This window comes from Lagenorhynchus albirostris, chromosome 4, assembly GCF_949774975.1.
Source record: "Lagenorhynchus albirostris chromosome 4, mLagAlb1.1, whole genome shotgun sequence".
NCBI lineage: Eukaryota > Metazoa > Chordata > Mammalia > Artiodactyla > Delphinidae > Lagenorhynchus > Lagenorhynchus albirostris.
In genome coordinates, this window is record NC_083098.1 from 147,273,338 (window position 1) to 147,286,514 (window position 13,177).

Sequence of the window (13,177 nt, forward strand, 5' to 3'; positions counted from 1 at the left end):
GCCGTTACAACATTTCAACCAACCACAGGTTCAAAACAAGATAAATAATTAAGAATAGAAATAAAAGTTTTGGTCCAGAATTATACTTAAGGAACGTCTATCACCTTAATTTTCTCAGCTTTCGTGGGTGCCTGCTTGGCACTTTCCTGGCATAAGTTTGCAAACTGTCCTTCTCCTTCAAAAGCTACAAGGCTCTTCTCAAATATCCAAGCTCTTTCTGGGGCATCACCAAAGAACTGTACGTGATACTGGCGTGCACTCTTTTTCTGACCTAGTTTTTAAAATAAAATGTTAGAACTTGAAAGTTGGAATTTGGGATGAAATTAGGCAAATCTATTAATAATTACTGATATAAAGTTAGGAGCTGCTTTGAAGTTGCTTTATTGGGTGCTGTTGGAATCCGTTAACCTCAAAATAAGTCCTGCTCTTTTTCTCCCCACCACACTCCACCCCAAAAGGGGAAACACATTTACGAGACTTAGATGAGGTTCAAGACCGACTGGGAAAGAATGCTGACCAGATTCACTCCTCATCCCCTCCCTTCCAAGAGCCACTGAAGAAGACCCCAAATAAATAAGACGAGAGAGGACAACAGCAAAAGGGGACCGGGCAGCAGTGAGGGGACACAGGCTACTGTTCACAGCCTGGGTTCAAATCCCAGCCCTCCCACATACCAGCCGGGTGGCCCTGGGCCGGCCACTCACTCACGGCGCTCAGAGGGGGAATAAGGGCATTGATGACCTCCCAGGGCAGCCATGAGGCCACAGAGTAACCCCTCACACGTGCACCGCTGTTACTCTTAGCAGGAAGAAGCAGCCACATCCTCCGTGCAGACAGAAGGAACCTGGTCCCCAAACCCAGAAGGAGGAGTGCCAGATTCGGCTGGGGTGGAGTGAGGTTGAAAACAGCTGGTTCAAAGGTTAGACCTCTGTGCCAAGGTGGGGAAGGAAGGCAGATCTCCACTGGGGAAATGCCAGTCCCTGTTCCCTCACACAGAGCACTGGCCACAAAATATCACAGGACACTCCCAAGAGAAGCCGTGCACCAGAGGAAAAACCTCTCCACTGTGTCTTTTCTCCAAAAGTTGGAGCTTCCCCCAACTAAGCGACCACCAGCCAGCCAGACCCTGTAAGATAAGCTAACAGTCTCCCTACACACGGGCTGCAGGCAGCTGAGTGCAGCCCTCTCAGACACAAGCGCAGCGCCAAGGTCTGCCCCCGCAGGACCCAGAGAAGCCTCTAACATGAATGATTCCAAAACACACAGAAACAAACAGGCTCTGCAGGACCACAGACACTATGCCAGGAAGAGATGACACCTGACAGAGGGGAACTCTAGTTTGCTACGAGAAGAGAACAAAGACAAAGAAAGCGCTACAAGAAATTTTAAAATACAGTCATGAAAATAAAACTCAAGAAGAAAGCTTGGGGCTTCCCTGGTGGCAAAGTGGTTAAGAATCCGCCTGCCAATGCAGGGGACACGGGTTCAAGCCCTGGTCTGGGAAGATCCCACATGCCACAGAGCAACTAAGCCCATGTGCCACAGCTACTGAGCCTGCACTCTAGAGCCCACAAGCCACAACTACTGAGGCCGTGTGCCACAACTACTGAGCCTGCACTCTAGAGCCCGTGTGCCACAACTACTGAAGCCTGCGTGCCTAGAGCCCATGCACTGCAATGAAGAGTAGCCCCCGCTTGCCCCAACTAGAGAAAGCCCACGCACAGCAACAAAGACCCAGCGTAGCCAAAAATTAATTAATTGGAAAAAAGAAGAAAGCTTGGATGGAAAGTTAAGAATAAAATAAAATCCAAAAAAATTTAAAAAGTTAAGAAATCTCCCAGAAAGAAGAAAAAGATTAAAATGAAAAAATCTACTCTCATAAGAAACCCACAGGATCAATCCAGGAGGTATGATACCCAAATAACTGGCCTTCTAGAGAGAGAAACAGAGAAACTCATCAGAGAATTAACAACACAAGAGCACGTCTCAGAACTAAAACCCCCCCTAAGTGCCTCATCCAATGGGTGACCCACATCAGGGCACATCCTTGTGACATTCAAGCTATTGGGGGAGGGGAAGAGAACAGCTTCCATGTTCATGAAATGAGAAACAGAATGGCAAGGTACTTCAAGAGCAACTCTGGATGCTAGAAGGAAATGGAGTAATACCTTCAAAATTCCGAGAAGAATTATTTTCAACATAAAATTCTACACCTAGCCAGATCATTAATTGAGTGTGAGGAGAGCGAAGCAGCACCCTCCGAACCACAGGAACTCAAATGTATCAATACCCACCATTTACACTTCCTTAGGATGCCAAAAATGTACTCCAACAAAAAAGGAAAACTGACCACGGAAGAGCACAATGTGGCACCATGGAAAACAGTGCATGTAACTCAGTAAAGCATCTTAAAGAAAGTCTAAGATTACTACTATGCAAAAGACAGAGTGCCAGTAATAGAGTTAGGTAGGAGAAAGGGAGATTCTAGGAGAGAGCTCCAAGGGAAGAAAAGAGGAGAGGAAAGAATTCTTCCACACTGAAAGAAAATCTTGGCAGCAAGGAAAAAGGTTAAAAAATGAGATCTGGGCTTCCCTGGTGGCGCAGTGGTTGAAAGTCTGCCTGCTGATGCAGGGGACGCGGGTTCGTGCCCCGGTCCGGGAAGATCCCACATGCCGCGGAGCGGCTGGGCCCATGAGCCATGGCAGCTGAGCCTGCGCATCCGCAGCCTGTGCTCTGCAACGGGAGAGGCTACAACAGTGAGAGGCCCGCGTACCGCAAAAAAAAAAAAAAGAGATCCAAGAAGCAGAAAAGGAAAATGGGAATCAAACAAGGTTTTCATTTTTTCCCCCAATCGGAAAAACTAACTACATAATAGGATGAGTTTTAAGGACAGAGAAATAAATACTTGAAAAAAATTAAAGCTGTATGGACAGCAAAGTATACAATTTCAAAAGAAAGGCAATAATTAACTCCAGGAAAAACAAAAGGTTGTACAAGAAAGAAAATGCAGTTAAAGAACACAGCTCAGTTTTTCACTGAATGATACTTACATAGTCAAAATTATGTGAACAACTAAGTTTGATGTAATAAAAACAGTGAGTTAATTATATGGGGAGGATGAAAGGGAAAGAAACAGGAAATGATTGAAGAGATTAATCTTCATCTTCCATAACAGAAAGTCAAAAGAAAACACCTAAATGATAAATCAAAAAGTAGTTCAAACTGGAAGAAAATGTTTACAGTTAAAAGTAATTCCTTCTGGGGAGGGAAGGGGACTATTTTTCACTATTAACCTCTCAGTACAATCTGACTTGTTTATAAGTGTGTACACTTATTGGATTTTAAAACAGCTAAGGTTCAAAAATATGTCGAGAGATTTGTGTCTGCTTCAATTATTTTAATACTTCGAAAGAACTTCCCTTGGTCATAAAAATGAATATAAATATATGTCATAGCATTTGCATAATGAAGAAAATCTATTACAGTACATATGATGAAATAATATGAACGCACATCATTTTTTAAAATAAATAGTTAATGACAGAAAGAATGCTCTTTACATGTCAGCTGGAAAAAAAAGCAGAGGAGAACATGATAGGCTGATCCTAAATTTATAAAATTAATTAAACGTTTCTGAAGTTCTTTCCTGCCTGGAAATTTGGTAACAAATGTAACCCAACTTTCTTGTATTTTTAAGGTTTTTTTTCTAATTCATATGAATTTTCTTTTGGTCCAAAATTGACAAGTGAATCACTCATTTTTACCACCGTAATTAACCAACTGTCCCAGCACCATTTGTTAGTAACCCTTCCTTCCTGTGACTTCTGATGTTCATCAATCACTGTTGGTATGAAAACATTTATCACTGATGCCCCACCCACTCTCCCTTCTAAGAGAACGTGGCCTCCACCAATAGCCCAGGAACCTAATTTTGTACTATGTTCGTTTCCTCCCCATCACGGCACATTAGACGCAAGGTGGCCCCTGACCCCCTGGGCTAGACTGAGCCAGAGTCTCTGTCCAGGTTCTGTGGGGCCTTTGAGTTGACAACAGCCATTCATGCATGCAGAATGGACCCCACAAAGAGATAAGGCTGCCTCAGCACTGCAGATACAGAGAGGAAGAGAAGCCACAACAATGCGGACGAGGCCAGGCGTCTACAGAAGCAAGGGACAAGATCACAAGGACAAAAGGCCACAGAACCCCACGGGAAGCAAAGAACAAGGATCACCTCCCGAGTTTCCTGGTTCAGTCCCTGGGGGTCCAGAGCCCCCAAAGTAGGTAAAGCAGAAACTGACAAAATTTCAAGTAGAAAAAGGCACATCCATTATCACAGTGGGAGATCTTAACACACTCTCTTCCTAGCCACAGAACAAGCAAGGAGGAAAAGGCCCTACTACAGTGTCTAATAACCCAGAACACGAGAACATCAGGGTACCTACAATATTTTTAGAAAATGCTGGGATTTAGAAAAAAAGCAATGAGGGTTCCTTTCCGTAACACAGAAAAGGTGAAAACAAAAATCTCCACAACAGAAGATAATTTGACTCGATACCCTGGTAAGAGAAGACTAGTAGGACCCAGGTGCACCAGGGAGATGGTGGCGTTCCCAGCTGCAAAAGAATCCAGTCTTCTTCACAGTATAATACCCAAAACACACATTTATCTTGTTTCCAGCTTAAGGGGTTAGGCCTCAAAGCTGCTGGTTAATCCATCTAGATGCCCTGGGAGACGGTCACCAAGACAAGTTCTGCTGCTACAAATCACGAAAATGCTATCAGATTTTCAAAGGAAACCTGAACTCTCCAAAGAGCTGTGCTCTCTTCTGCATGTAGATTATACTTCAATTTTTAAAGCTTAAGTGCATTACTACTGATCCAGATTCAAGTAATCCCAAGTATGATAAATAAAAAGAAGTACACACACACAAAAAGAAAAAAAAGAAAATCGGGGGTGGGAATCAGGGGTAGGGTGAGGGAGTTCCATCTTACAGGGAAAAAAAAGTTCCTGCTTCCCAAGACCCCCTGCTCAGCCAGCCCCATGCCAAAAGCCAACCCTCCGCCATAGCCCCGCCCTTCCCCTGCAAGGACTCCTAGCCCCTCAGGCACACCCAGCACGGGGTGCTGCACAGGGAGCTGGGCTCAGCACTGCCAGGAGACCTGCCTCACACCCCAGTGCCCCTCTGTCTCCCATGGCCTTGGACACAACCAGAGCCCAGACCCGAGCTTCCATACACCACTCTCTACTAAAAGGACCCAGGGGGCTTCCCTGGTGGCACAGTGGTTGAGAGTCCGCCTGCCGATGCAGGGGACACAGGTTCATGCCCCGGTCCAGGAAGGTCCCACATGCCGTTGAGCGGCTGGGCCCGTGAGCCATGGGCGCTGAGCTTGCGCGTCCAGAGCCTGTGCTCCTCAACGGGGGAGAGGCCACAACAGTGAGAGGCCCACGTACTGCAAAAAAAAAAAAAAAAAAAAAAAGGACCCAGGTTTCTTCTCAGAAACAGCTGGTTCCAGGACTGGGGCAAAGAAAGTTCAAAATGAGCCCGGAGTGTATTTAGTTGGGCGACACGTAAGGAAGTGCTCCAAGACGGATGGAGACGTGTCAGAAGGACATGGCTGAAAGGGACTTCATGGGCTCCCACCGGCCAAATCTGGGACGATTTGCGCATTAAAGAGTGAAGACTGTAATACATAAGTAATTTTTTAGGAGGGAGTTCACCTTCACAGAAAAACGCCAGCCCCTTAACCATGAAACGCATGGTAAAAATGAAGAGCTAGCATTCAATAAGCCGATGGATCCTCAGGGAGGATTAAAACCACAGAGCAAGTAAGGCTATCAGGGAGCCCGGTCCCAAGCACGGCCACTGATGATTCACCAATGACAAGCGCGGCCGTGCCTTCCCACTGGAGAGCTCTTGGCCACCACCTCCTGGGCAGGCGCCGGCTGCACGTGTCCTTCCGCCACCCCCAGGTTCTCACGGGTTCCTCTGACCCTTTGTTTTTCAAAGGTCATCTGAATCCCCTTCCAGCTGCAAGGCCTGCATCCTGGCTCTCTCCCTACTGAGCTGCTTTGCAAATGCACATCGTCAGTCTTCAGAAGTTGATCTGTGATTACGGAGGCTGTGCCTCCCGGCAACCCAAAACCATGCCTAGAGAAGCGCACTGTTGGGCTGCACCCCTCCTTCCAAGTTTGGGCACCTTCCCACAACAACTCCTGCCTGGCCGTGAGCCCTGAGTCTGATCACGAGACCAGAGCAGCCTGAGAGAGTGGGGCTGCTCGAGACCGCAGAGGCTGGGAAGGGCACCCTGATTCAGCCTCAGGGTGAACACAAGAGCAGGGGTGCACCCTGGGACCCCTGAAGCCCTGTGGCAGGGACTCCCTGATGCTGGCAAGCTGAGGATGCTAAATGCCCTCCACCGAGTCAGAGCCAAAGCCAGCCCACAGGCTCCTCTGCAGCCACCGCCTTCCTGCAGAGTGCATGCGCACGCCTGGGCCTCGGGGCAGGGTCCAACCACCCAGGGGGCGGGAGGCCTGGCGCCTGGGGCTGAGGACAGGTCCTCTTCATCCCGAACCTGCACCCCCTCAAGCCTGTTTGCCAGGGAGCCACCAGTGTACCCCACTCCCAGCAGCGCTGCCCCGGCGAGAGCTCAGGCCTCCATCCAGAGGCCAAGAGAGGCCACGCACTCACGCTGAGGCCATGCAAGGCCAGCCCACAGCTCCAGCCACCCGTGCTTCTGGGGGGCACAGGTCACTTGGGCACCAACTTGGTCACCTCCAGCTCTGTGTCACCACCTCTCACCTCCCTCAGACCAAATTCAAACTGTAGAGCAACTCTTCAGGAGAATCTCAAAACCACCTCATTTGAGGGTTTTTTTCCCTCCAAAAACACATGAGTTTTTATGTGTTTCATGAACTGTCCAATTATTATTTAAATTAGCATCTGCTCTAATCAATAACATACATTCTTAATATGTTCTTAACTGTTCTGTGTACTGATTTACGTCCCCAAGTTTCATGACACCAAAAAGATGGTCATTTCTAGTTTTTTTCCTTCTTCCCACAGGCCTAATAAAATAAACTGGGACTTTTTTTTAAACTAAAACTTAGTATAAAATACTAATTCTGAAAATCATGCTGAAGCAGTGGCTGTATATCTAAGTAATAATAAATTACTTATCATAAAACCTGAAAAGCAATAAAAGGCAAAGACTGCTTTCTCTTTTAATACTAATTCAATCAGATAAAGTACGTATCTAATTTGGATATAAAAAGAAAAGGCAATGTGTCACGTGTGAATCACTAACTTTAGGCAAAGTTGCAAAATGAACCACAAAAAACTTAACAACAACCCACCCCACCCCCACCTCCAAGCCGATTCAAACCTTGTTGTATGAATGGCCACTAAGCACACGAAAAGATGCTCAACATCACTGATCACTAGGGAAATGCAAGTCGAAACCACAGGCAGCAGCAGATAGAAAGTAGAGCAGTGGCTGCCAGGGGCTGGGGAGGGGGCACTGAGGACCTGCTACTTAACAGGGACAGAGTTTCAGATTTACAGGATGAAAAGAACTTTGGGGATGTATGGTGGTGACGGCTGCACAACAATGTGAATGTATTTCATCCCACTCAACTGTGCACTTAAAAATGGTTAAGATGGTACGTTTTATGTTCGTGTATTTTAACACAATAAAAAAGAGAAAAAAAGAACCACAGTAGGGCTGTTTAAGGAAGAGTAATAAAGAAGTTTGGAGATGAAAACAATTAAGTGCAGAAGATAAAGATGGAAAAACAGCCCCCCAAACGCAATACCTTTCAGTTTGGTGTAGCTGTGCAGGAGCGGATCGTCGGAGACCATGCATGGCCACCAGGGGTAACCGGACACCTTGGACCACACCAAATCCCCGACGTTGTACTTCAACAGCTGGTCTTTGTCTCTGCTGCTATTTGGACAGGATTCTTTCTTAGCTGGAATCTGAAAATGAATAACAACAAAAGATACATCTAGTACCTACCCCTAAATCCAGCCTCCTATCCATAGAAGACCAAGGATTAGTCAGACAAGAGATTCAACACACACACACACACACACACACACACACACACACACACACACACACACACACACACACACACACACACACACACACACACACACACACCTAAAAAGAAGCATGCTTTCCCTCACTGTTTTTCAGGTAACAGCCCTGATATCACTTCATCAAAATCGTTCGTCTCTTGCCCTCAGCTAGAGGTCAGCAAGTGCCTAGCACACTGCAGGTGCACAGCATGCCCGCAGCTAAAGGACTGCAGGTGCACAACATTATGAGCATCTCCACGTAAATCTATTTCCTTGGCCTGGTGGGTGATCGTTAATGGAGCTTATTCGCAGGTTGGAGAAGAACCGTCATGGAATTCATACCCTGACCCTCCCGCCCCTTCTGAGCCCTCGTCTGACAGTTAACCTGCTGGAGAGAGGACCCAGGGTGGCGAGGACACGGGGGCCTGGCAGCAAGTCTCAGCCCCACCACCCACCATCCAAGGCCTGGGGCTCTTGGAGTCTCGGTCTCTCCGTCTTAGAGCCCAGGCCAATTAGGAGGCTGAAGGCTGGCAAGAACAACCTTCTCTCCAGGAGGACGAGCCCAGTCAGCACGGCCCCAGGCCTCCCTCTAAGACCGCCACCTACTTGAGCAAATCGCTGAACTTCTTTGGGCCTCAGTTTCCACATCTGTAAACCGAGGAGAACCCCGGTTGTTACACACATCAGGTGGTGAGGGCTGACACAGAGCTGTCACATTACACGCTTTTGTATATGTGCTGCCAAAGCGAGCACTCCTTACACGCTTTTGAAAAAATGCTGGCTCTCACGTTATTCCACAACATCCCAGTTTTACACTGACGGTGTCATCAAAGCCACGTGACAACCCTATCAGGACAAGTATAATATTATCGTCCCCACCCTGAAGAGTCAAACGAGACTCTAAGAGTCAAAATCAGGTGATTTACCCAGGTTTTACCAAAAGCAAGTGGCAGAGAGCTAGGGATAACTTGCACCGGCCTCTTCCCCCATAAAAGAGTGAGGTTCCCTACACCGTGGGTGCTTCAGAAAAACCATTGTATCAGCCCAGGTCACTCAACTAGGCTTTTAAATAATTCACCGTTATGCTTACATTAGAGCCCTTGAGCAGTCAAAAGATATTTTTTTAAACCCTCAAAGTTCTTCGTTATTTTAACTTTTCAGGGAAATTTTGGTCCTTTCCCTTCCCACCTGTGGGATTGTAACCAAGATTCCTCAACTATATTGTTACACTAATTATTCCAACCTTAGTGATGATACAACCCAAACTGGTCTCGAGTCCCCTCTCCCCACTCCTGCAAGTGGGCCAGGAGCTTTGGCTGACCAGTGAGCACAGGACGTGTTCCAGACCCTGTTAATCTAGACCATCAGCCCCTCGGTGAACAAGGGCGGCTACAGAGCCCTCCCCAGTTCCTTCTGCCAAGGTCAAGGTTCCCGAGTGTCATTTAAGACTTGGTGGCATAAACCACCACGTTTGTCATCCCACGTTAGGGGGTCTCCACCCTGGCCTTTGATGAGTGAACACTCATTCACGCGCACTCAAGAGAGGCACTCTGTCCTGGAACCAAGAACGTGAAGGCCTGAGGCGCAGCCCCAGCCCTCAAGGCAGCAGCCCATCTGCAGGGCCACCAGGGGAGGAGACCTGGGAGTGACGGTGAACCGCGGGGCGGGAAGGTAGGAGCACACCTGCACAGCGCGGCCCGCTCCCCTCCTCGGACAGCACAGACTGAGGAGGCCCCCACTCGATCCCCATGTTCCTCTGCCAACCAGATTCAGGCTAAAGGGCATCGCTGGAGAGGAGATCCATGAAGACAGGACAGCCTGAAGGTCAAGGGCTTGGGAACGGGCCAGGCCTGGGGTCAGACACTCATTTCATCTTTTTTTTTTTTTTTTTAATTAAAGTTTTTGTTTTTGGATGTGGACCATTTTCTGAAGTCTTTATTGAATTTGTTACACTATTGCTTCTGACTTCTTTTTATGGTTTGGTTTTTCGGCCCTGAGGCATGTGGGATCTTAGCTCCCCAACCAGGGATCGACCCCGAACCCCCAGCATTGGAAGGCAAAGTCTTGACCACTGGACCACCAGGGAAGTCCCCTTGTTTACTCTTTATGCTTAATCTCTAGGCCTCAGCACTGCTCGGCAGGCTGCTGTGAGTGTCTGCCGTTGCCACAGCCAGGGGCCCGAGCTGCAGAGCAGGCCTCGGGGGGCTGAGCCCACCTCCTCCCGCCCCCCGTGCACCACGCATCCTTCGGGGCCCCCCTGTGCCGGGAGCTGGGGCCACCCTCTACCCCGGTCAGCAGAACTCCTCACTCGCAGATACCTTTTCGGCCGAGGGGCTCGAGGCCCGGGACGCCAGGGCCGCCTCGGCGAGGCCCCGCCCCAGCAGCAGCTTCGCGCTCCTCTTCCTGGTCCGCCGCGCTTTGCTCGCTGGTCTCTGTCCATCGTCTTCCGACTGGGACACGGTGGCAGCACCATCGCCACATATGGAGGACTCAAAGAGAGGTTTCCCGTTCATGTATGTTTTGGTGATTTTCAGCTTGATCTCTGGAGAGCCATTTTTGACAGGGGTAGTGTCAGGTGGTGTCCCAAGTCCCTTCATTTCCTGGGACTCCAAACGCAATTTGGCATCATGAGCACCGGGGTCTCCATTAAAGACGCGGGAGGTGAGGTCTTTCAGCCTCTCGGCTGGGATAAAAGGAAGAGCGTCGTGGCCATTGAACTTCTGCACAACTCCCTCCTGCAGACCGGCGGAGAGCTGGGCTTTGCTCAGAAACACGGAGCACTCACGACTCACTTCACAGCTCGGAGTCTTTCCGTTCGTGTTGCCAAGGATCTCCGGTGCCTGCTTCATCTTCACGCACTTTACAACCTTCGGAACAGAAAGAGGACTTTTTTTGATGCTGAATTCCATTCAGCCTAGATGCCTCCGTTCTTAGAACACTGCAGCATTAGAAAAAGAGAAAGAAAAGAAAGCTATTACATTTCAAACCTAAGATGAGTACGCCAGTGAAGCTCTCTACCAGTCTGTAGAGTTGGGGGGGGGGGCGCTGAGGCAATTTATGATGGTTCCTATAATGACTTAGGTCACAGGAGACAGTTCTAATATCCCAAAAATGACAGGAATCACAGTGACAAAGTGAAAGGAAAAGGACTAGTTTCTAACGAGAGTCAAGCAGGGACCGCCACTAATGAGCTGTGTGGCCGTGCCCCCCTTGACCTCAGCCCTCGGAAGCAGAGGTCGCCCCCTGCCCCCTGTCGCGAGGGCAGCGCCCGAGGTGGCCAGCACAAAGCCAGGCCCGGGCAAAGGACAAAAGGGAAGCACCTGAGACACAGCTGAAGAGGACTCCAGGCAGGGGCTCGGGACACACCCGCGATTACCGGTAGGCAAAGCTTCAGCCCAGACAGCCGGGGAAGGTGAGAGCTGGACCTCTACCGCCCCCCCCGCCCCTCCCCACCCAGGCCCAAGTTAACTGCCGGTGACAAGCAGCAGGGCAGCAACATCAAGTGGAGTCAGCTCTCCGGGACTGCGCTAGTCGGGCAGCAGGGCCAGGCCATAGCGCACCACCCACAGCGCCCTCCACGGGATGGCCGCCCGAGGTCCACATGCAGAGGGGTCTCCTCCCCACACAGCCGCAGTCCCTCGTTGGGGACGCCCCACGAAGGCGGCTTGGAACAGGGTACTGGCAGGCGCCCACTCCGCTGGGAAGACGTCCCAAGAGTGCACCACGGCCCCAAGGGGGCCAACGGTGAGAGAGCAGGGAGAAGTGGGGCGCCTGGACCGGGAGCCCAAGGACGTAGGTGCTCAGCCACTGTCACCGCCTGGGGGCCGCTGGCTACACCCCCTGGGGAGGGGCCAAGGATGCAGCCCGGGACAACCCTCCCAAGAGAGCCTCGGTGGAAAGGGCCCAGTCTCCGAGGACGCCAGGCCGGGGCAGGAGCCAGGCAGTGGTGGAGGGTTGGCCCCGGACACCTGGAGCACCGGGCACACACCAGAGCATTCGGTGTGCCCCACGCGGTGTTTTTTTCAGGTAAATCCGAGTGGGTTCCCAGTCCCGCTTGCATCAGACCAACGGGACAAAAAGAGAAGACAATGACCTAAAGGCACTGGAGAGAGCCCAGAGCAGGGGGCGTGGGGGCGGCTCGGGAACGCACCCAGCAGGCCCGGCACCGGGTGAACAGGGAAAGGAGAGCCTTCGAGGGGGGCCCCCGCGCACCGCAGACTCCCCACCGAACCCCGGAGTCCACGCAGCCCAGCTTACAAGACAGCTGAAGCGAGACAGAAACAAACCGCAACACCACTCTGAGGATAAGAAGCAGACTTCCAGGGCTGGCCAGTGGTTAGGACTCCGCGCTCTCACTGCCGGGCCTGGGTTCAACCCCCGGCCCAGGAACTAAGCTCCCGCAAGCCCCACAGCAAGGCCAAAAAAAAAAAAAGTATCAAAACCACAACGAAATGCCACCTCACACACACCCCTGAAGATGACTACCTACTACAAAAACAGAAAACAGGGCTTCCCTGGTGGCGCAGTGGCTGAGGGTCCGCCTGCCGATGCAGGGGACACAGGTCCGTGCCCCGGTCTGGGAAGATCCCACATGCCGTGGAGTAGCTAGACCCATGAGCCATGGCCGCTGAGCCCGCGCGTCCAGAGCCTGTGCTCCGCAACGCGAGAGGCCACAACAGTGAGAGGCCCGCGTACCACACACACACACAAAAAAAACAGAAAACGGGTTGGCGAGGATGTGGAGGAATTGGAAACTTCGTGCACGTGGGTGGGAATGTAAAATGGTGTGGCTGCTGGAAAATAGCAGGGGGGGGGTTCCCCAAAGAATCAAAAGGACCCAGCAGTTCCATTCTGGATACACACCCCAAAGAACTGAAAGCAGGGACTCACAGAGGTATCTGTACCCAATGTTCACAGCAGCATGTTCACAACAGGCAAAAGGTGGAATCCACACAGTGGAATACGATTCAGCCTTAAAAACGAAGGAGATTCTGACACCTGCTATGACATGGATGAACCCTGAGGACGTTACAGCGAGTGCAATAAGCCACTCACAAAATACTGTAAGCCTGCACTGTTATGAGCAGTCAAATCCAT

General features: G+C 50.2%; 1 protein-coding gene across 23 annotated transcripts in view; it reads right to left on the reverse strand.

The window, feature by feature from the left end:
• The window catches only part of NSD2 (nuclear receptor binding SET domain protein 2), a 76,462-nt gene that overhangs the window by 42,030 nt on the left and 21,255 nt on the right, over positions 1 to 13,177 (reverse strand). For 22 of the 23 annotated variants that reach the window (XR_009540463.1, XR_009540462.1, XR_009540464.1 and 19 more), the window contains exons 2-4: positions 10,399 to 11,018; positions 7,813 to 7,975; positions 105 to 271 (exon numbers count right to left, since the gene is read on the reverse strand). Coding sequence is in view for 17 of the 23 variants with exons in the window: in XM_060148891.1 (XP_060004874.1) it covers positions 105 to 271; positions 7,813 to 7,975; positions 10,399 to 10,989 (921 nt within the window). In the remaining 6 variants the exon portion in view is untranslated. The remainder of the gene's footprint in view (positions 1 to 104; positions 272 to 7,812; positions 7,976 to 10,398; positions 11,019 to 13,177) is intronic. The other variant, XM_060148889.1, reaches the window with a different exon arrangement.